Source organism: Aphelocoma coerulescens, unplaced genomic scaffold (assembly GCF_041296385.1).
Source record: "Aphelocoma coerulescens isolate FSJ_1873_10779 unplaced genomic scaffold, UR_Acoe_1.0 HiC_scaffold_211, whole genome shotgun sequence".
In the NCBI taxonomy this organism is placed as follows: Eukaryota; Metazoa; Chordata; class Aves; order Passeriformes; family Corvidae; genus Aphelocoma; species Aphelocoma coerulescens.
In genome coordinates, this window is record NW_027183557.1 from 235,759 (window position 1) to 255,433 (window position 19,675).

Sequence of the window (19,675 nt, forward strand, 5' to 3'; positions counted from 1 at the left end):
CCCCCCAGGCCCCCCCAAAATCCCGGGACGTGTCGGGATCCAGCACAGCAAAACCTTTATTGTTTAGAAAATCAGTTTAGAAACCAACTTGGGGGGGGGGAGGGGGGCACCCCCAAAATAACGCAGACCCCCAGCGGGGGGGGGTGGGGGGCACCCCAAATTAACACTAATGGCGCGGGAGGGGGGGGGGGCACCCCAAACGAACAAAAACCTCCCTGCATGGGCGGCACCCCAAAATCCCACCCTGGGGTGGGGGGAGGGGGAGGTGGGGACCCCTCCAGCGCCCCCCAGGCTGTTTTGGGGGGGATGGGGGAGGGGTGGCAGCACCGTTTTGGGGGTCACGCGGGTGTGAGGGGAGGGTGGGGAGGGGGTGCACAAGAGGGTTTTGGGGTCGGGGGTCCCCAGGGGTGTTTTTTGGGGTCCCCAGAGGTGTTTTTTTGGGGTCTCTGGGGGGGTTGGGGGTCCCCAGTGATGGTTTTGGGGTCCTGGGGGGGTGTTGGGGGTCCCCAGCGATGGTTTTGGGGTCCCTGGGGGGGTGTTGAGGGTCCCCAGTGATGGTTTTCGGGTCCCTGGGGGGGGATTGGGGGTCCCCAGAGGTGTTTTTTGGGGTCCCTGGGGGGTTGGGGGTCCCCAGAGGTGTTTTTGGGGTCCCTGGGGGGATTGGGGGTCCCCAGTGATGGCTCTGGGGTCCCTGGAGGGGTGTCGGGGGTCCCCAGCGATGGTTTTGGGGTCCCCGTGAGCTCCGGGAGGTGCCCAGAGCTGGTTTTGGCGAGCGCCCAGCCCCTGCGAGGGGTGGAGCTCGCCGGGAATTTGGGCGTTGCGGGGGGGGCAGGGATGGGGTTTGGGGATGGGGATGGGGAGGATTTTGGGGTGCAGGGAGGGGGGTAAGGGGGAGGTTTGGGGGTGCCCGGGCTCGGGGGGCTCAGAGGAAGGCGTCGCACCACTCGCGCAGGCAGCCCGAGCAGTCGCGGCTCTGTTTGGCGTTGGCCCCGCACGTCTCCTTGAGCCACTCCCGGAACAGCTCCTCGTCCTTGCGCAGCACCAGGAACTGCCCCAGCACCACGTACGCCTTGGGGGGGGCACAGCCAGGGCACAGCGGGGTCACCAAGGGGGTGGGGACACCCCTAAAGGGCGCTGGCACCCACCCCGAGTCACCCCAAAAGGGCCTGGGCGCACCCCAGCCTCGTGTCCCCAACCCTGGCCCTGCGTCCCCAACCCTGACCCCGTGTCCCCAGCAGCCACGAGCTCCAGGGGAGGGCACAGCCAGGGGACAGTGGGGTCACCAGAGGGGGTGGGGACACCCAAAAGGGCGCTGGCACCCACCCTGAGTCACCCCAAAAGGGCCTGGGTGCACCCCAGCCCCGTGTCCCCAACCCTGACCCCGTGTCCCCAGCAGCCACCAGTGCTCACGGAGCTCCAGGAGGGGGCACAGCCAGGGGACAGTGGGGTCACCAAGGGGGTGGGGACACCCCAAAAGGGCGCTGGCACCCACCCCGAGTCACCCCAAAAGGGCCTGGGTGCACCCCGGCCCCGTGTCCCCAACCCCGGCCCCGTGTCCCCAACCCCGGCCCCGTGTCCCCAGCAGCCACCAGTGCTCACGGAGCTCCAGGAGAGGGGCCAGCGAGGGGACAGCGGGGTCACCAGGGGGGTGGGGACACCCCAAAAGGGCGCTGGCACCCACCCTGAGTCACCCCAAAAGGGCCTGGGTGCACCCCAGCCCCGTGTCCCCAACCCTGACCCCGTGTCCCCAACCCCGGCTCTGTGTCCCCAACAGTGGCCGCTCCCCACAGAGCTCCAGGGGAGGGGACAGCCAGGGCACAGCGGGGTCACCAGGGTGCAGGGACACCCCAAAGGGTGCTGGCACCCACCCCGAGTCACCCCAAAAGGGCCTGGGGGTGCACCCCAGCCCCGCGTCCCCAACCCCGACCACGTGTCCCCAACAGTGGCCGGTCCTCACAGAGGTCCAGGAGGGGGCACAGCCAGGGCACAGCGGGGTCACCAAGGGGGTGGGGACACCCCAAAAGGGCGCTGGCACCCACCCCGAGTCACCCCAAAAGGGCCTGGGTGCACCCCGGCCCCGTGTCCCCAACCTGGGCCCCGTGTCCCCAACAGCCACCGGTGCTCACGGAGCTCCAGGAGGGGGCACAGCCAAGGGACAGCGGGGTCACCAAGGGGGACAGGGACACCCCTAAAGGGCGCTGGCACCCACCCCGAGTCACCCCAAACGGGCCTGGGTGCACCCCGGCCCCGTGTCCCCAACCCGGGCCCCGCATCCCCAACCCCGGCCCCGTGTCCCCAACCCCGGCCCCGCGTCCCCAACCCCGGCTCTGTGTCCCCAACCCCGATCCCGTGTCCCCAACCCCGATCCCACGTCCCCAACCCCGATCCCACGTCCCCAACCCCGATCCCGTGTCCCCAACCCCGGCCCCGTGTCCCCAACCCCGATCTCGCGTCCCCAACCCCGATCTCGCGTCCCCAACCCCGATCCCGTGTCCCCAACCCCGGCCCCGCGTCCCCAACCCCGGCTCTGTGTCCCCAACCCCGATCTCGCGTCCCCAACCCCGATCCCGCGTCCCCAACCCCGATCCCGCGTCCCCAACCCCGATCCCGCGTCCCCAACCCCGACCCCGCGTCCCCAACGCCTCCCGGGCACCGCGGGGAGGGGACAGCGGGGTCACGGGGGGGTGGGGACATCACCAGGGGTCCCTGACACCCCCCTCAGTGGCCCCGGGTGGCCCCGGGGTGGCCCCGGGGTGGCCCCAAGCCCCACCTTGTCAAAGCCTTTCTCCTCCAGCTTCCTGCCCAGCACGTCCCCGATCCCGGCCAAGGTCCCCACCGGCTTCTCCCCCATCGGCTCCGCCACGAAGTCCCGGTGCTTCTGTGACGTCGAGGACATGGCGCCTGCGGGGCAGAGGGGACAGACGGACGGCTCAGGGACAGATGGACAGCTCAGGGACACACGGATGGCTCAGGGGACACACGGACGGCTCAGGGACAGACGGACGGCTCAGGGGACACACGGACGGCTCAGGGGACAGCTCAAGGGACAGACGGACAGCTCAGGGACACACGGATGGCTCAGGGAACAGACGGACGGCTCAGGGGACAGACGGACAGCTCAGGGGCAGACGGATGGCTCAGGGGACAGACGGACAGCTCAGGGGACACACGGATGGCTCAGGGACAGACGGACGGCTCAGGGGACACACGGACGGCTCAGGGGTGCATGGACAGGTCAGGGACACACGGACAGGTCAGGGACACACGGACAGCTCAGGACAGACGGACAGCTCAGGGGTGCATGGACAGCTCAGGGGGACACACGGACAGCCCAGGGGACAGCTCAGGGACAGACGGACAGCTCAGGGGACAGACGGACAGCTCAGGGACAGATGGACAGCTCAGGGACAGATGGACAGCTCAGGGGAGAGCTCAGGGACAGACGGACAGCTCAGGGGACAGACGGACAGCTCAGGGACAGACGGACAGCTCAGGGGACAGATGGACAGCTCAGGGGAGAGCTCAGGGACAGACGGACAGCTCAGGGGTGCATGGACAGGTCAGGGACAGACGGACAGCTCAGGGGACAGGTCAGGGACAGACGGACAGCCCAGGGGACAGGTCAGGGAACAGACAGACAGGTCAGGGACACACGGACAGCTCAGGGGTGCATGGACAGCTCAGGAGGGACACACGGACAGGTCAGGGACAGACGGACGGCTCAGGGGACAGACGGACACCCCAGGGGACACACGGACAGCTCAGGGGACGGCTCAGGGGACAGATGGACAGCTCAGGGGACAGATGGACAGCTCAGGGACACACGGACGGCTCAGGGACAGACGGACGGCTCAGGGGACAGATGGACAGCTCAGGGGACACACGGACAGTTCAGGGGTGCATGGACAGGTCAGGGACAGATGGACAGCTCAGGGGACACACGGACAGCTCACGGGACACACGGACAGCTCAGGGGGACACCGAGGGGACACCCCGGGCCCTCCCGCCCCTCAGAGCCTCCCCCGCCCCTCAGAGCCTCCCCCGCCCCGTCCCGCCCCTCGGGCCCTTCTCACCCCAGCCCTTCCCCGCCTCCCGGCCCTCCTCGCCCCTCAAGGTCTCCTCCTCGCCCCCTCTGTCTCCTCCTCGCCCCCTCTGGCCCCTCCCGGCCCCCTCTGGCCCCTCCCGGTCCCCTCTGGCCCCCTCCCCCCCCCTCACCGTCCCCTCGGGCCGCTCCAACCGCCGCTCCCGCCTCAGGCCGCTGCCGCTACGCACTGACGTCACTTCCGGCGGCGCCCCGTGCTGACGCCAGTTCCGGAGGACCGAGGTGGGCGGGCGGAGCGGCGGAAGTGGGGGGGGCGCTCTGGGATCATAGAGAGGGGCCGGGTCCTCCAAGGTCCTCCCAGGTGCTCCAAGGTCCTCCAAGGTCCTTCCAGGTGCGCTGGGACACCTGGAAAAGGCTCCAGGGGCTGGAAAAGGCTCCAGGAATTCCTGGAAAAGGCTCCAGGAGCTGCTGGAAAAGGCTCCAGGAGCTGGAAAAGGCTCCAGGGGCTGCTGGAAAAGGCTCCAGGAGGGGCTGGGAAAGGTTCCAGGAGCTGGAAAAGGCTCCAGGGGCTGGAAAAGGCTCCAGGAGGGGCTGGAAAAGGCTCCAGGAATTCCTGGAAAAGGCTCCAGGAGCTGCTGGAAAAGGCTCCAGGAGCCGGAAAAGGCTCCAGGGGCTGCTGGAAAAGGCTCCAGGAGGGGCTGGGAAAGGTTCCAGGAGCTGGAAAAGGCTCCAGGGGCTGGAAAAGGCTCCAGGAGGGGCTGGAAAAGGCTCCAGGAATTCCTGGAAAAGGCTCCAGGAGCTGCTGGAAAAGGCTCCAGGAGCTGGAAAAGGCTCCAGGAATTCCTGGAAAAGGCTCCAGGAGCTGGAAAAGGCTCCAGGAATTCCTGGAAAAGGCTCCAGAAGGTCCTGGAAGCTCCAGAAACATCTCCAGGTCCTTCCCAGGTCCTGCAGCTTCTCCCCATCCCCCCCCCATCCCAAAAAATCCCCGCCCTGCTCCTCCTCCCCCTCCCCCCCCCCTTTGCCTCCATCCCGGAGGATTCTCCCGAGAGGAGCCCCAAAGAGACGGAAAAGGAGCGATTTGGGCTCAATTTGGGGTGAAAAAAGGGGATTTTTATTAAATTCGTGGGAGATGGAATTGGAGACGCAACGAGGGCGACGCCAGCGGGAGGGGAAATGGGGGGAAAGGGCGGGGATTTGGGAAAATTGGGGTTTTTGGAAATGGGGGGGGGGGGAAGGAGGAATTGGTGCAGGAAGGAGGTGGGATTTGGGGGGGAAAAAGGGATTTTGGGGAAAAAAAGGGGAATTTGGGGAATAAAAGGGGATTTTGGGGAATAAAGGGAATTTCGGGGGGAAAAAAAGGGGATTTTGGGGGAAAAAAGGGAATTTGGGGGAAAAAAAAAGGGAATTTTGGGGAAAAAAGGGGAAATTTGGGAGGAAAAAAGGGGAATTTGGGGGAAAAAGGGGAATTTGAGAGGAAAAAGGGGAATTTGGGGGAAAAAAGGGAATTTGGGGGGAATAAAGGAAATTTGGGAAGAAAAAGGGAATTTGGGAGGAAAATAGGGGAATTTGGGAGGGAAAAAGGGGAATTTGAGAGGAAAAAGGGGAATTTGGGGGGAAAACGGGGGAAATTTGGGGAGGGAAAAGGGAATTTGGGGGAAAAAAAGGGGAAATTTGGGGGGAATAAAGGAAATTTGGGAAGAAAAAAGGGAATTTGAGAGGAAAAAAGGGGAATTTGGGGGGAAAAAAGGAGAATTTTGGGGGAAAAAAGGGAATTTGGCAAGAAAAAAGGGAATTTGGGAGGAAAAAAGGGAATTTGGGAGGAAAAAAGGGGAAATTGGGAGGAAAAAAGGGGAATTTTGGGAAATAAAGGGGAATTTGAGGAAAGCAAGAGGAAATTTGGGAGGAAAATGAGGAATTTGGGTCAAGAAACGGGGGAACGCCAACGGATGAGTGACAGCTGCTTAACCCCGCCCATTATGCAAATAAGAGGCAATTCCCGCCTAAAATGCAAAACACGGCGCCTCATTTGCATAGAGGAGGAGCCACCGCTCTGACCACGCCCATATGCAAATCAGCAGCTCAGGCCACGCCCCCCACCCCAACCCGGGGATTGGGGGAAATTCGGGCCCCGTTTTTGAGGCAAAACCGCGACTTTTTGGGCTTTTCCCGCAGCGCCACCAATCCTTTATTGGAGGAGAGGCTCAGCCGTGACATTTTGGGGCTCCAAAGGGGGGGATCCATGAAATTTTGGGGGTCTAAAGGGGGGGGGGGTCGGGTCAGGCCTCGTCCTCCGTCAGGAGGAGCATATTGGGGACCCCCTTGGAGATGGGGAAGCGGCGCCCCGAGTCCGGGCACTGCAGGGCCCCCTCCAGCACCTCCACCTGCTCGGGGGGAGGGGAAAAAGGGGGGGGTCAGGGGGTTCCCCAAATTTTTGGGGGGGGTTGGGGACCCCCCCTCCCCACCCCGCTGACCTCGAGCAGGACGTGGTGAAGGCGGCGCAGGAATTCCTCGTCGGCCTCGTAGTCGGGGACGGGCTCGGGGGGCAGCTCCGAGGGGTTGCCCCAACTTTTTTTGGGGGGGAAGGGGGAGGATGGGGGGTCAGGAAAGGGACCCCCCCCCCCCAAAAAAAAGGGAGAGGCCCAGAAATGCCCCTCCCCCCGCTTGGGAACTTCCTGAACTGGGACAACCCCAAGGGGGACGCCCCGAAAATCCCAGAGATCCGGGAGCGCCCTCACCCCCAAAATTAGGGAGGTCTAAATGCCCCCCCACCCAAAATTAGGGAGCCCTAAACCATCCTCCACCCCAAAATTAGGGAGGCCTAAACCCCCCCCCACCCCAAAATTAGGGAACCCTAAACCCCCCCACCCCAAAATTAGGGAGCCCTAAATGGCCCCCCACCCCAAAATTAGGGTGCCCTAAACTCCCCCACCCCCAAAATTAGGGAGCCCTAAACCCCCCCCCACCCCAAAATTAGGGAGGCCTAAACCCCCCCCACCCCAAAATTAGGGAGCCCTAAACCCCCCCCCCCCAAAGTTAGGGAGGCCTAAACATCCCCCCCCCCAAAATTAGGGAAGCCTAAAACCCCCCACCCCAAAATTAGGGAGCCCTAAACCCCCCCCACCCCAAATCTCCCAGGATCCCCCCCCAAATTGAGATTCCTGAGCCCCCCTCCCCAAAAATGTCCCCCAAAATCCCCCCCCCGTGCCCCAAAGCCCCCCCTGAGCCCCCCCAAATCCTCCCAAATCCTCCCAAAATCCTCCCAAATCCCCCCAAATCCTCCACAAAATCCCCCAAAATCCCCCCAAATCCCCCCAAAATCCTCCCAAATTCCTCCCAAATTCCCCCAAAAATCACCCCAAATCCCCCCAAAATCTCCCAAATCCCCCCCCAAATCCCCCAAATCCTCCCAAATCCCCCGAGCTTCCCAAAATCCCCCCAAATCCCGCCAAAATCCCCCCTGAGCCCCCCAAAATCCTCCCAAATCCCCCCAATCCCGCCAAATCCCCCCCAAATCCTCCCAAATCCTCCCCAAATCCTTCCAAATCCCCCAAAATCCTCCCAAATCCCCCCAAAGCCCCCCCTGAGCCCCCAAAAATCACCCCAAATCCCCCCAAAATCCTCCCAAATCCCCCCAAAATCCTCCCAAATCCCCCCCCTGAGCCCCACAAAATCCCCCCTGAGCCCCCAAAAATCCCCCCAAATCCTCCCAAAATCCTCCCAAATCCCCCCTTGAGCCCCCCAAATCCCCCCAAATCCCCCCTGAGCCCCCAAACCCCCCCAAATCCCCCCCAAATCCCCCCTGAGCCCCCCAAATCCCCCAAAACCCCCCCCAATCCCGCCCCGCTCACGCTCTCGGCCGCCTCCCGCAGCGCGGCCCAGCGCAGCCGCGGCACCAAGCGCGACACGAAGGCGGCGTTGAACGGAACCGGGCGGACCCGGACCTCGGCGGCCTGGGGGGGGTTAACGGGGGGGTAACGGGGGGGTTAAAGGGGGGTAACGGGGGGGTTAAAGGGGGGTTAAAGGGGGGTTAAAGGGGGCACCGGGCGGACCCGGACCTCGGCGGCCTGGGGGGGGAACCGGGGGGGTAACGGGGATAACGGGGGGGTAACGGGGGGTTAAAGGGGGGGTTAACGGGGGTTAACGGGGGTTAAAGGGGGGTTAAAGGGGGGTTCAACCGGACCCGGACCTCGGCGGCCTCGGGGGAGAACCGGGGGGTTAAAGGGGGGTTTAAAGGGGGGTTAACGGGGGGTTAAAGAGGGGTAACGGGGGGTAACGGGGGGTTAAAGGGGGGGAAACCGGGGGGCAACGGGGGGTTAAAGGTGTCACCGGGCGGACCCGGACCTCGGCGGCCTGGGGGGGGTTAACGGGGGGTAACGGGGGGTTAAAGGGGGCTTCGAGTGGACCCGGACCTCGGCGGCCTGGGGGGGGAACCGGGGGGGTTAACGGGGGGTAACGGGGGGGCAACGGGAGGGGTTAAAGGGGGGTTCAACCGGACCCGGACCTCGGCGGCCTGGGGGGGAAACCGGGGGGGTAACGGGGGTAAAATGGGGGGTAACGGGGAGTAACGGGGGGGGTTAACGGGGGGTTAAAGGGGGCTCCGGGCGGACCCGGACCTCGGCGGCCTGGGGGGGGTAACGGGGGTTAACGGGGGGCACCGGGAGGGGTTAAAGGGGGGTAACGGGGGGTTAAAGGGGGGAACGGGGGGGTTAACGGGGGGGTTAAAGGGGGGTAAAAGGGGGGTAAAAGGGGGGTAACGGGGGGTAACGGGGGGTTAAAGGGGGCACCGGGCGGACCCGGACCTCGGCGGCCTGAGTGGAAACCGGGGGGTAACGGGGGGTAACGGGGGGTTAAAGGGGGGTAACGGGGGGTTAAAGGGGGCTTCAACCGGACCCGAACCTCGGCGGCCTGGGGGGGGAACCGGGGGGGTAACGGGGGGGTTAAGAGGGGGTTAAAGGGGGGTAAAAGGGGAGTAACGGGGGGTTAAAGAGGGGTAACGGGGGTTAACGGGGGGGGTAAGGGGGGGTTAAAGGGGGCTTCGACCGGACCCGAACCTCGGCGGCCTGGGGGGGGAACCGGGGGGTAACGGGGGGGTTAAAAGGGGGGGTTAAAGGGGGGTAACGGGGGGTTAAAGGGGGGTAAAAGGGGGGTAACGGGGGGTAACGGGGGGTTAAAGGGGGCTCCGGGCGGACCCGGACCTCGGCGGCCTGGGGGGGTTAAAGGGGGGTAACGGGAGGGTTAACGGGGGGTTAAAGGGGGCACCGGGCGGACCCGGACCTCGGCGGCCTGGGGGGGAACCGGGGGTAACGGGGGGTTAAAGGGGGGGTTAAAGGGGGGTAACGGGGGGTTAAAGGGGGGTAAAAGGGGGGTAACGGGGGGTAAAAGGGGGGTTTAAAGGGGGCACCGGGTGGACCCGGACCTCGGCGGCCTGGGTGGGTTAACGGGGGTTAACGGGGGGCACCGGGAGGGGTTAAAGGGGGGTAACGGGGGGTTAAAGGGGGGGACGGGGGTTAACGGGGGGGTTAACGGGGGGTTAAAGGGGGGTAAAAGGGGGGTAACGGGGGGATAAAGGGGGGTTAAAGAGGGCACCGGGCGGACCCGGACCTCGGCGGCCCTGGGGGGGGAACCGGGGGGGTTAACGGGGGTAACGGGGGGCAACGGGAGGGGGTTAACGGGGGGTTAAAGGGGGGTTCAACCGGACCCCGGACCTCGGCGGCCTCGGGGGAGAACCGGGGGGGTAACGGGGGGGGAAATGGGGGTAACGGGGGGTTAAAGGGGGGTAACGGGGGGTTAAAGGGGGCTTCAACCGGACCCGAACCTCGGCGGCCCTCGGGGGGGAACGGGGGGTAACAGGGGATAACGGGGGGATAAAGGGGGTAACGGGAGGGGTTAAAGGGGGGTAACGGGAGGGGTTAAAGGGGGGTAACGGGGGGGTTAAAGGGGGCACCGGGCGGACCCGGACCTCGGCGGCCTGGGGGGGAACCGGGGGTAACGGGGGGTTAAAGGGGGGTAACGGGGGGTTAAAGGGGGGTAACGGGGGGGTTAAAGGGGGGTAAAAGGGGGGTAACGGGGGGATAAAGGGGGCTTCAACCGGACCCGAACCTCGGCGGCCTCGGGGGAGAACCGGGGGGGTTAACGGGGGGTAACGGGGGGCAACGGGAGGGGTTAAAGGGGGCTCCGAGCGGACCCGGACCTCGGCGGCCTGGGGGGGAAACCGGGGGGGTAACGGGGGGGAAATGGGGGGTAACGGGGGTTTAACGGGGAGATTAATTGGGGTTTTAACAGGGCGTTAACGGGGGGGTTAATTGGGGTTTTAACGGGAGTAACGGGGGGATTAACGGGGGCGCTAATTAGGGTTTTAACAGGGCGTTAACGGAGGCATTAACGAGGGGATTAATTGGGGGTTTAACGGGAGTAACGGAGGGTTTAACGGGGCCGTTAATTGGGGTTTCAACGGAAGTAACGGCGGATTTAACGGGGGGATTAATTGGGGTTTTAACAGGGCGCTAACGGGGGCGTTAATTGGGGTTTAACGGGGGGATTAATTGGGGTTTTAACGGGAGTAACCGGGGGGTTAATTGGGGTTTTAACGGGAGCAACCGGGGGGTTAATTGGGGTTTAACGGGAGTAACGGGGGGGGTTAACGGGGGTTTAACGGGGGGATTAATTGGGGTTTTAACAGGAGTAACCGGGGGGTTAATTGGGGTTTAACGGGGGGATTAATTGGGGTTTTAACGGGAGTAACCGGGGGGTTAATTGGGGTTTTAACGGGAGTAACGGGGGGATTAACGGGGGCGCTAATTGGGGTTTTAACAGGGCGTTAACGGGGGGATTAATTGGGGGTTTAACGGGAGTAACGGAAGATTTAACGAGGTTTTAACGGGAGTAACAGGGCGCTTAACGGGGGCTTAACGGGGGTTTAACGGGGGCGCTAATTGGGGTTTTAACGAGGGTTTAACGGGGGGATTAATTGGGGTTTTAACGGGAGTAACGGGGGGGTTAACGGGGGCGCTAATTGGGGTTTTAACAGGGCGTTAACGGGGGAGGATTAACGGAGGAGTTACCGGGGGTAAGGGGGGGGGGTCAATGAGGGAGCACCGGTGACGGGGAAGAACGGGTGAGGAAGGGGCGCTCTGCCCCGGGGGAGGGGAGGGGAGGGAAAGCGGGGCCGCCCCCCCCTCCCCGAGCCCCCCGCACCTCGATGCGCAGGGGGAAGCCCCCCCCGGGCCGCAGCCCCGGCACGTGGGAGCTCAGCAGGTTGTGGGTCAGCAGCTTCATGGCGCCGCTTCCGCTTCCGGCCGCGTCACTTCCGGGAAGAGGCGGTTACCGGGGCAACGCCGAGGCGGAAGTGAGGCGGGGCCTCAGCAAAAGGGGCGGGGCTTCATTAAAGGGGGCGTGGCCACCTTTGAGACCCCCCCCCAGGGCTTCAAAACCCTCCCGGAGACCCCCCAAAAGCTCCTCGTGGGACTCTGAACCCCCCCCCCCCCCAGGACCCCAAACCCCCCTGGGATCCCCAACCCCCTCCCTTGGGGGGGCCCTGACTCCCACCCTCCCCCCCCCACCCCCCAACTTTGGGGGTCCCACCCCCAAATCTGGGGGGGTTCTGTTTAACCCCTCGCCAGCTCCATGAGGACCCCGAGCACCCCATGGGGTGAAGCCCCCCCGAATTCAGACCCCCCCCCTCCCCTCCTCATTTTTTTGGGGTGTTCTCCTCTTATTCCCCCCTCCCCCCCTTGGGCACCCAAATTCTTCCCAGCCCCCCCTCCCCAAATGCTGGGGGGGGACACACTCAGCCCCCCCAAAACAGAGCCAGAGGCACAAATGCACTTCCTTTATTCAGCCCTGGGAGCGGGGGGGACCCCAAAACCCCCCCAGAGACAAAGAGGGACCCCCCAAATACGGAGCGTGTGGAAAACACCCCAAAAATCAACTCTGGAGTGGGAGGGGAGCCCCGAAAATGAGTGAGGGGAGCGTCGGACCCCCCCCCCCAAAATGGGTGTGGGGGTAAGGCCACGGATGGGGGGAGTCGGTGCAGCTTTGGGGTGCTGGGGGGTGGGAGGGGTGGATGCGGGTTTGGGGTGCTGGGGGGGTCCTTAGGGGGTGTAGGGGAAGCTGAGCAGGAGCCCCTCGAAGGCTGCCAGGGTCACCTCGTCCAAGGCCACCTCCCGCTCCTTGGGCTGCGAGGGGTCGGTGCTGAGGCGCAGGGTGGCTTTGGGGGGCAGGACGGGCTCTGGGGGGTCCCTCTTGACGGCGAAAGGTTTCACGGGCGCCCCGTGAGGGTTCAGGAGCAGCAGGAAGCGCTGGCTCTGGTCCCAGCGCCGCAGGACGGCGATGGCGGCGCCGGCAGGGACGGCCACGGCTTCCCCCAGCAGCAGCGAGCGCTCCTGGGCCCGCAGCGAGGCCAAGGTCTTGCACAGCTCCAGCACATCGGGAGGCTGGAATTGGAGGGGAGGGGGTCAGCAGGGTCCTGGGGGAGGGTTGCGCCCCCCCCTCCCCCCCAGCCCAAACGCGACGCCGCGGGAATGAGGAGCTGGCCCTTTAAGGTGGCGTTGCCCTTTTAAGAGCGCTGTGTGGGCCCCACCCGGTGCGCGTTGCCCTTTTAAGAAAGCCCCGCCCACTCACGGGAGCGGCGGAGGAAGCCCCGCCCACGACGCGCCATAAAAGGGCATGGAGGCCACGCCCCTTTCCACACAGATACCAATCACACCATGAGGCCCCGCCCCTCCACAGACCACGCCCACACAGGTGTCAATCACACGCCAAGCCCCGCCCACCTGGGAGCCGTTCCCGCCTTTGCTCGGCCCCTCGATGGATTCCCACGGCATCGCCGGCAGCTGGGGGGGCAAAGCCGGGGTCACACCTCACCCCAACCCCCCCTCCGACACCCCCAACCCCCCCTGGAACCCCCAAATCCCCCCGGGACCCCCAAACCCCCCCTGGAACCCCCAAACCAGCCCCAACATCGCCGGCAGCTGGGGGGGCAAAACCGGGGTCACACCTCACCCCAACCCCCCCTCCGACACCCCCAAACCCCCCCTGGAACCCCCAAACCTTCCCCAGAACCCCCAAACCCCCCTGGAACCCCCAAACCAGCCCCAGCATCGCCAGCAGCTGGGGGGAGTAAAACCGGGGTCCACCTCACCCCAACCCCCCCTCTGACACCCCCAAACCCCCCACGACACCCCCAAACCTCCCCCACGACACCCCAACCCCCCCGACACCCCAAAACGCCCCCCCCCAACACCCCCAAACCCTCCCCCACCACCCCCCAAACACCCCCAAAAACCCCCAAACCTTCCCCCAACACCCCCAAAAACCTCCAAACCTTCCCTCCAGCACCCCCAAACCCCCAAAAACCCTCAAACTCCCCCCCAAAAATCCCCAAACCCTCCCCCACCACTCCCAAACCCCCAAAATCCCCCAAACCCTCCCCCAACACCCCCCAACCCCCCCACCACCCCCCAAACACCCCCAAACTCACCCCCAACACCCCCAAAACCCCCCCCAAACCCCCAAACCCTCTCCCACTACCCCCAACCCCCCCCCAGCACCCCCGAAACCCCCAAACTCTCCCCCAAAAATCCCCAAACCCTCCCCCACCATCCCCAAACCCCCCAACACCCCCCAAAAACCCCCAAACCCTCCCCCAACACCCCCAAAAACCCCCAAACCCTCCCCCAACACCCCCCAAACCCCCCCAAAACCCCCAAACTCCCCAAAACTCCCTCAACACCTCCCCCAAACCCCCCCCAAACACCCCCAAACCCCCCCCAAACACCCCCAAACCCCCCCCAAACCCCTCCCCCTGCATTCCCTCCCCAATCAACAAACGAATCCCGGCCTCTCCTCCCCTTTCCCCCCCCCCAAAAATCCCTCCCAGTCCCCCCCAAATCCCCCCAATCCTCCCCCTCTCGGTTTTTGGGGTACCTCCTGGTTTTCGGGGGGCCTCTGCAGCCCCACCTCGTCCCCGTAGCTCAGCACGGGGGTCCCGGGGAGCCCCCAGAGCAGCAGCAGCTGCTGCAGCCTCAGCTCGGCCCTCGCCCACTCCTGCCAGGGGGACCCCACCTGTGCCAGCCACGGGCACCGCGTCAGCCCCCGGGACCTCCCCCCCAAAAAAATCCATGGGGACCCCCAAAAAATGATGGGGAGAAGCCTCAAGGGGGGTTTGGGATTGGGGAGTTTGGGGAGGGGGGAGAGGGAGATGTGGAAGGTTGAGGGGATTTGGGGGGTGCAGAGGGGTTTTGGGGGGTGCAGAGGGGTTTTGGGGGGTGCAGAGGGGGTTTGAGGTTCCTGAAGGGGATTTGGGGGTCCCAGGAGGGATTTGAGGGCTCCTGAAGGGGATTTGGGGGTCCCAGAAAGGGTTTTGGGGGTCCTGAAGGGGATCTTGGGCTCCTGCAGGGGATTTGGGGGTCCCAGGAGGGGATTTGAAAGCTCCTGAAGGGGATTTGGGGATCCCAGAAAGGGTTTTGGGGGTCCCAGGAGGGGCTTTGGGGGTCCCAGGAAGGATTTGAGGGCTCCTGAAGGGGATTTGGGGGTCCCAGAAAGGGTTTTGGGGGTCCCAGGAGGGGTTTTGGGGCTCCTGAAGGGGATTTGGGGGGTCCCAGAAAGGGTTTTGGGGGTCCCAGGAGGGGGTTAGGGGCTCCTGAAGGGGATTTGGGGGTCCCAGAAAGGGTTTTGGGGGTCCCAGGAGGGATCTTGGGCTCCTGCAGGGGATTTGGGGGTCCCAGGAGGGGGTTTGGGGGTCCCAGGAAGGATCTTGGGCTCCTGCAGGGGATTTGGGGGTCCCAGGAGGGGGTTTGGGGGTGCCCACTCCTGCCAGGGGGACCCCACCTGTGCCAGCCACGGGCACCGCGTCAGCCCCGGGACCCCCCCAAAAAAATCCATGGGGACCCCCAAAAAAATGATGGGGAGAAGCCTCAAGGGGGGTTTGGGATGGGGAGTTTGGAGAGGGGGGAGAGGGAGATGTGGAAGGTTGAGGGGATTTGGGGGGTGCAGAGGGGTTTTGGGGGGTGCAGAGGGGTTTTGGGGGGTGCAGAGGGGGGTTTGAGGTTCCTGAAGGGGATTGGGGTCCCAGGAGGGATTTGAGGGCTCCTGAAGGGGAATTTGGGGGGTCCCAGAAAGGGTTTTGGGGGTCCCAGGAGGGGATCTTGGGCTCCTGCAGGGGATTTGGGGTCCCAGGAGGGGATTTGAAGGCTCCTGAAGGGGATTTGGGGATCCCAGAAAGGGTTTTGGGGGTCCCAGGAGGGGGGTTAGGGGCTCCTGAAGGGGATTTGGGGGTCCCAGGAGGGATTTGAGGGCTCCTGAAGGGATTTGGGGATCCCAGAAAGGGTTTTGGGGGTCCCAGGAGGGGATTTGGGGGTCCCAGGAGGGATCTTGGGGCTCCTGCAGGGGATTTGGGGGGTCCCAGGAGGGGGTTTGGGGGTGCCCACTCCTGCCAGGGGGACCCCCACCTGTGCCAGCCACGGGCACCGCGTCAGCCCCTGGGACCCCCCCCCCAAAAAATCCATGGGGACCCCCAAAAAATGATGGGGAGAAGCCTCAAGGGGAGTTTGGGGGAGGGGGAGGTTGGATTGGGGAGTTTGGGTGGGGGGGGAGAGGGAGATGTGGAAGGTTGAGGGGATTTGGGGGGTGCAGAGGGGTTTTGGGGGGTGGTAGGAGGGGGTTTGGGGGTGCTGAGGGGAGTTGGGGGGGTCTCAGGAGGGGATTTGGGGGTCCCAGGAGGGATTTGGGGCTTCCTGAAGGGGATTTGAGGTTCCTGAAGGGATTTGGGGGTCCTGAAGGGGATTTGGGGGTCCCAGAAAGGGTTTTGGGGGTCCCAGGAGGGGGTTAGGGACGTCCTGAAGGGGATTTGGGGGGTCCCAGGAGGGGATTTGAGAGGTCCCAAGAGGGGATTTGAGAGGTCCCAGGAGAGGTTTTGGGGCTCCAGAAGGGAATTTGGGGCTCCCAAGAGGGAATTTGGGGCTCCCAGGAGGAGTTTTGGGGGGTCCAGGAGGAGTTTTGGGGGGTCTCAGGAGGGAATTTGGGGCTCCCAGGAGGGGATTTGGGGGGGTCCCAGGAGGGCATTTGAGAGATCCCAGGAGAGGTTTTGGGCTCCCAAGAGGGCATTTGGGGCTCCCAGGAGGGGATTTGAGGCTCCCAAGAGGGAATTCGGGGCTCCCAGAGGAGATTTTGGGGGGGTCGCAGGAGGAGTTTTGGGGGTCTCAGGAGGGAATTCGGGGCTCCCAGGAGGAGTTTTGGGGGGTCCCAGGAGGAGTTTTGGGGGGTCTCGGCGGGGTTTTGGGGGTCCCGGTGGGGGTTTTGGGGTGCCAAACTCACGCTCCAGCCCAGCCCCAAGGGTGAAGATGATGAGGAGGGGGAGTTGGAGGTGAGGAAGTTCAGGAGGTTCCTCAGGGCGCCCTCGGGGGCTTCGGCCTCGGCCTGGGGCTCCAGCGGCCTCAGGAAGGGTCCCACGAGCAGCTGCGGCCCCCAGGGGTCCCTGGGCACCTGCCAGGGGTCCTGCAGGCGGGTGCCCCCCACCAGCACCCTGGAAATGGGAGGGGGGAGTCAGGGGAGACCCCAAAAATAGGGAGGGGGAGTCAGGGGAGAACCCCCACCCACCACCAGCACCCTGGGAATGGGGAGGGGGGAGTCGGGGGAGACCCAAAATGGGGAGGGGGGAGTCAGGGGAGACCCCAAAACATGGGGAGGGGGGAGTTAGGGGAGGACCCCCACCCCCCACCAGCACCCTGGAAATGGGGAGGGGGGAGTCGGGGGAGATCCCAAGAATAGGGAGGGGGAGTCCAAAGTGGGGAGGGGGGAGTCAGGGGAGACCCAAAAATGGGGGAGAGGGGAGTTAGGGGAGACCCCAAAAATGGGGAGGGGTGTTAGGGGAGAACCCCACCCACCAGCACCCTGGGAATGGGGAGGGGGGAGTCCAAAATGGGGAGAGGGGAGTCAGGGAGCCCCCAAAATGGGGAGGGGGGAGTCGGGGGAGACCCAAAATGGGGAGGGAAGTCAGGGGAGAACCTCCACCCAGCAGCACCCTGGAAATGGGGAGGGGGAGTCAGGGGAGACCCTAAAAATGGGGAGGGGGGAGTCAGGGGAGACCCAGAAATGGGGAGGGGGGGAGTCGGGGGAGACCCCAAAAATGGGGAGGGGGAGTTAGGGGAGACCGAAAATGGGGAGGGGGAGTCAGGGGAGACCCCAAAAATGGGGAGGGGGAGTCAGGGGAGAACCCCCACCCCCCACCAGCACCCTGGGAATGGGGAGGGGGGAGTCCAAAATGGGGAGGGGGAGTCAGGGAGACCAAAATAGGGAGAGGGGAGTCAGGGGAGACCCAAAAATGGGGAGGGGAGTTAGGGGAGAACGCCCCACCACCAGCACCTGGAAAATGGGGAGGGGGAGTCAGGGGAGACCCTAAAAATGGGGAGGGGGGAGTCAGGGGAGACCCAAAATGGGGAGGGGGAGTCGGGGGAGACCCCAAAAATGGGGAGGGGGAGTTAGGGGAGACCGAAAATGGGGAGGGGAGTCAGGGGAGACCCCAAAAATGGGGAGGGGAGTCAGGGGAGAACCCCCACCCCCCACCAGCACCTGGAAATGGGGAGGGGGAGTCAGGGGAGACCCAGAAATGGGGAGGGGAGTTAAGGGAGACCCCAAAAAATGGGGAGGGGGAGAGTCAGAGGAGCCCCCCCCCCCCACCAGCACCCTCGAAATGGGGAGGAGGGAGTCAGGGGAGACCCCAAAAATGGGGAGGGGGAGTCAGGGGAGAAACCCCCACCCCCCACCAGCACCCTGGGAATGGGGGAGAGGGGAGTCAGGGGAGACCCAAAATGGGGAGGGGGAGTCCAAAATGGGGAGGGGGAGTCAGGGGAGGCCCCCCCACCACCAGCACCCTGGAAATGGGGAGGGGGGAGTCAGGGGAGACCCAGAAATGGGGAGGGGGGAGTCGGGGGAGACCCCCAAAAATGGGGAGGGGGAGAGTCAGAGGAGCCCCCCTCCCCCACCAGCACCCTCAAAATGGGGAGGGGGGGAGTCAGGGGAGACCCCTAAAATGGGAGGGGGAGTCAGGGGAGACCCCAAAAATGGGGAGAGGGGAGTTAGGGGAGACCCCAAAAATGGGGAGGGGGAGTTAGGGGAGAACCCCCACCCCCCACCAGCACCCTGGGAATGGGGAGGGGGAGTCGGGGGAGACCCCAAAATGGGGAGGGGGGAGTCAGGGAACCCCAAAAACAGTGAGAGGGGAGTCAGAGGAGATCCAAAATGGGGGAGGGGGAGAGTCAGAGGAGCCCCCCCCCCCCACCAGCACCCTCAAAATGGGGAGGGGGGAGTCAGGGGAGACCCCAAAAATGGGGAGGGGGAGTCAGGGGAGACCCCAAAAATGGGGAGGGGGAGTTAGGGGAGACCGAAAATGGGGAGGGGGAGTCAGGGGAGACCCAAAAATGGGGAGGGGGAGTCAGGGGAGAACCCCCACGCCCCCACCCCCCACCAGCACCCTGGAAATGGGGAGGGGGGAGTCAGGGGAGATCCCAAAAATGGGGAGGGGAGTCCAAAATGGGGAGGGGGGAGTCAGGGGAGACCCAAAATAGGGAGAGGAGGAAGTCAGCAAAATAGGGAGAGGAGAGTCAGGGGAGACCCCAAAAATGGGGAGGGGGAGTTAGGGGAGAACTCCCCCACCACCAGCACCCTGGAAATGGGGAGGGGGAGTCAGGGGAGACCCTAAAAATGGGGAGGGGGGAGTCAGGGGAGACCCAAAATGGGGAGGGGGGAGTCGGGGGAGACCCCAAAAATGGGGGAGGGGGAGTTAGGGGAGACCGAAAATGGGGAGGGGGAGTCAGAGGAGACCCCAAAAATGGGGAGGGGGAGTCAGGGGAGAACCCCCACCCCCCACCAGCACCCCTGGAAATGGGGAGGGGGGAGTCAGGGGAGACCCAGAAATGGGGAGGGGGAGTTAGGGGAGACCCCAAAAATGGGGAGGGGGAGAGTCAGAGGAGCCCCCCCCCCCACCAGCACCCTCGAAATGGGGAGGGGGGAGTCAGGGGAGACCCCAAAAATGGGGAGGGGGAGTCAGGGGAGAACCCCCACCCCCCACCAGCACCCTGGAAATGGGGAGGGGGGGAGTCAGGGGAGACCCAAAATGGGGAGGGGGAGTTAGGGGAGAACCCCCACCCTCCACCAGCACCCTGGGAATGGGGAGGGGGGAGTCAGGGGAGATCCCAAAATGGGGAGGGGAGTTAGGGGAGGCCCCCCCACCACCAGCACCCTGGAAATGGGGAGGGGGGAGTCAGGGGAGACCCCAAAAATGGGGAGGGGGAGTCCAAAATGGGGAGGGGGGGAGTCAGGGGAGACCCAAAATGGGGAGAGGGGAGTCAGGGGAGGCCCCCCCACCACCAGCACCCTCGAAATGGGGGAGGGGGGGAGTCAGGGGAGACCCCAAAAATGGGGAGGGGGAGTCAGGGGAGACCCAAAAATGGGGAGGGGGGGAGTCAGGGGAGACCCAAAATGGGGAGGGGGGAGTCAGGGGAGACCCCAAAAATGGGGAGGGGGAGTCAGGGGAGAACCCCCACCCTCCACCAGCACCCTGGGAATGGGGAGAGGGGAGTTGGGGGAGACCCCAAGAATGGGGAGGGGGGGAGTCAGGAGACCCCAAAAATGGGGAGG

The 19,675-nt window shown here is 64.5% G+C and overlaps 3 protein-coding genes across 3 annotated transcripts; all 3 read right to left on the minus strand.

The window, feature by feature from the left end:
• Positions 1-38: 38 nt before the first annotated feature.
• BANF1 (barrier to autointegration nuclear assembly factor 1) lies at positions 39-4,291 on the minus strand. Its single transcript, XM_068999064.1, has 3 exons — positions 4,216-4,291; positions 2,771-2,901; positions 39-1,069 (listed from the first exon to the last, which is right to left on the minus strand). Exons 2-3 carry the CDS (start codon positions 2,894-2,896, stop codon positions 923-925), a joined length of 273 nt encoding a protein of 90 aa, XP_068855165.1. The 5' UTR covers positions 2,897-2,901; positions 4,216-4,291; the 3' UTR covers positions 39-922.
• Positions 4,292-5,130: 839 nt separating this feature from the next.
• Positions 5,131-11,358, minus strand: TRMT112 (tRNA methyltransferase activator subunit 11-2). Its single transcript, XM_068999061.1, has 4 exons — positions 11,237-11,358; positions 7,889-7,992; positions 6,514-6,604; positions 5,131-6,423 (listed from the first exon to the last, which is right to left on the minus strand). Exons 1-4 carry the CDS (start codon positions 11,315-11,317, stop codon positions 6,319-6,321), a joined length of 381 nt encoding a protein of 126 aa, XP_068855162.1. The 5' UTR covers positions 11,318-11,358; the 3' UTR covers positions 5,131-6,318.
• A 498-nt stretch (positions 11,359-11,856) lies between these two features.
• LOC138101198 (amino acid transporter heavy chain SLC3A2-like) lies at positions 11,857-16,573 on the minus strand (the record flags this gene model as incomplete). Its single annotated transcript, XM_068999063.1, has 4 exons — positions 11,857-12,474; positions 12,814-12,873; positions 13,967-14,104; positions 16,355-16,573. Coding segments are annotated over 4 exons (759 nt in total), but the record flags the coding sequence as incomplete, so codon positions are not given.
• Positions 16,574-19,675: the final 3,102 nt, after the last annotated feature.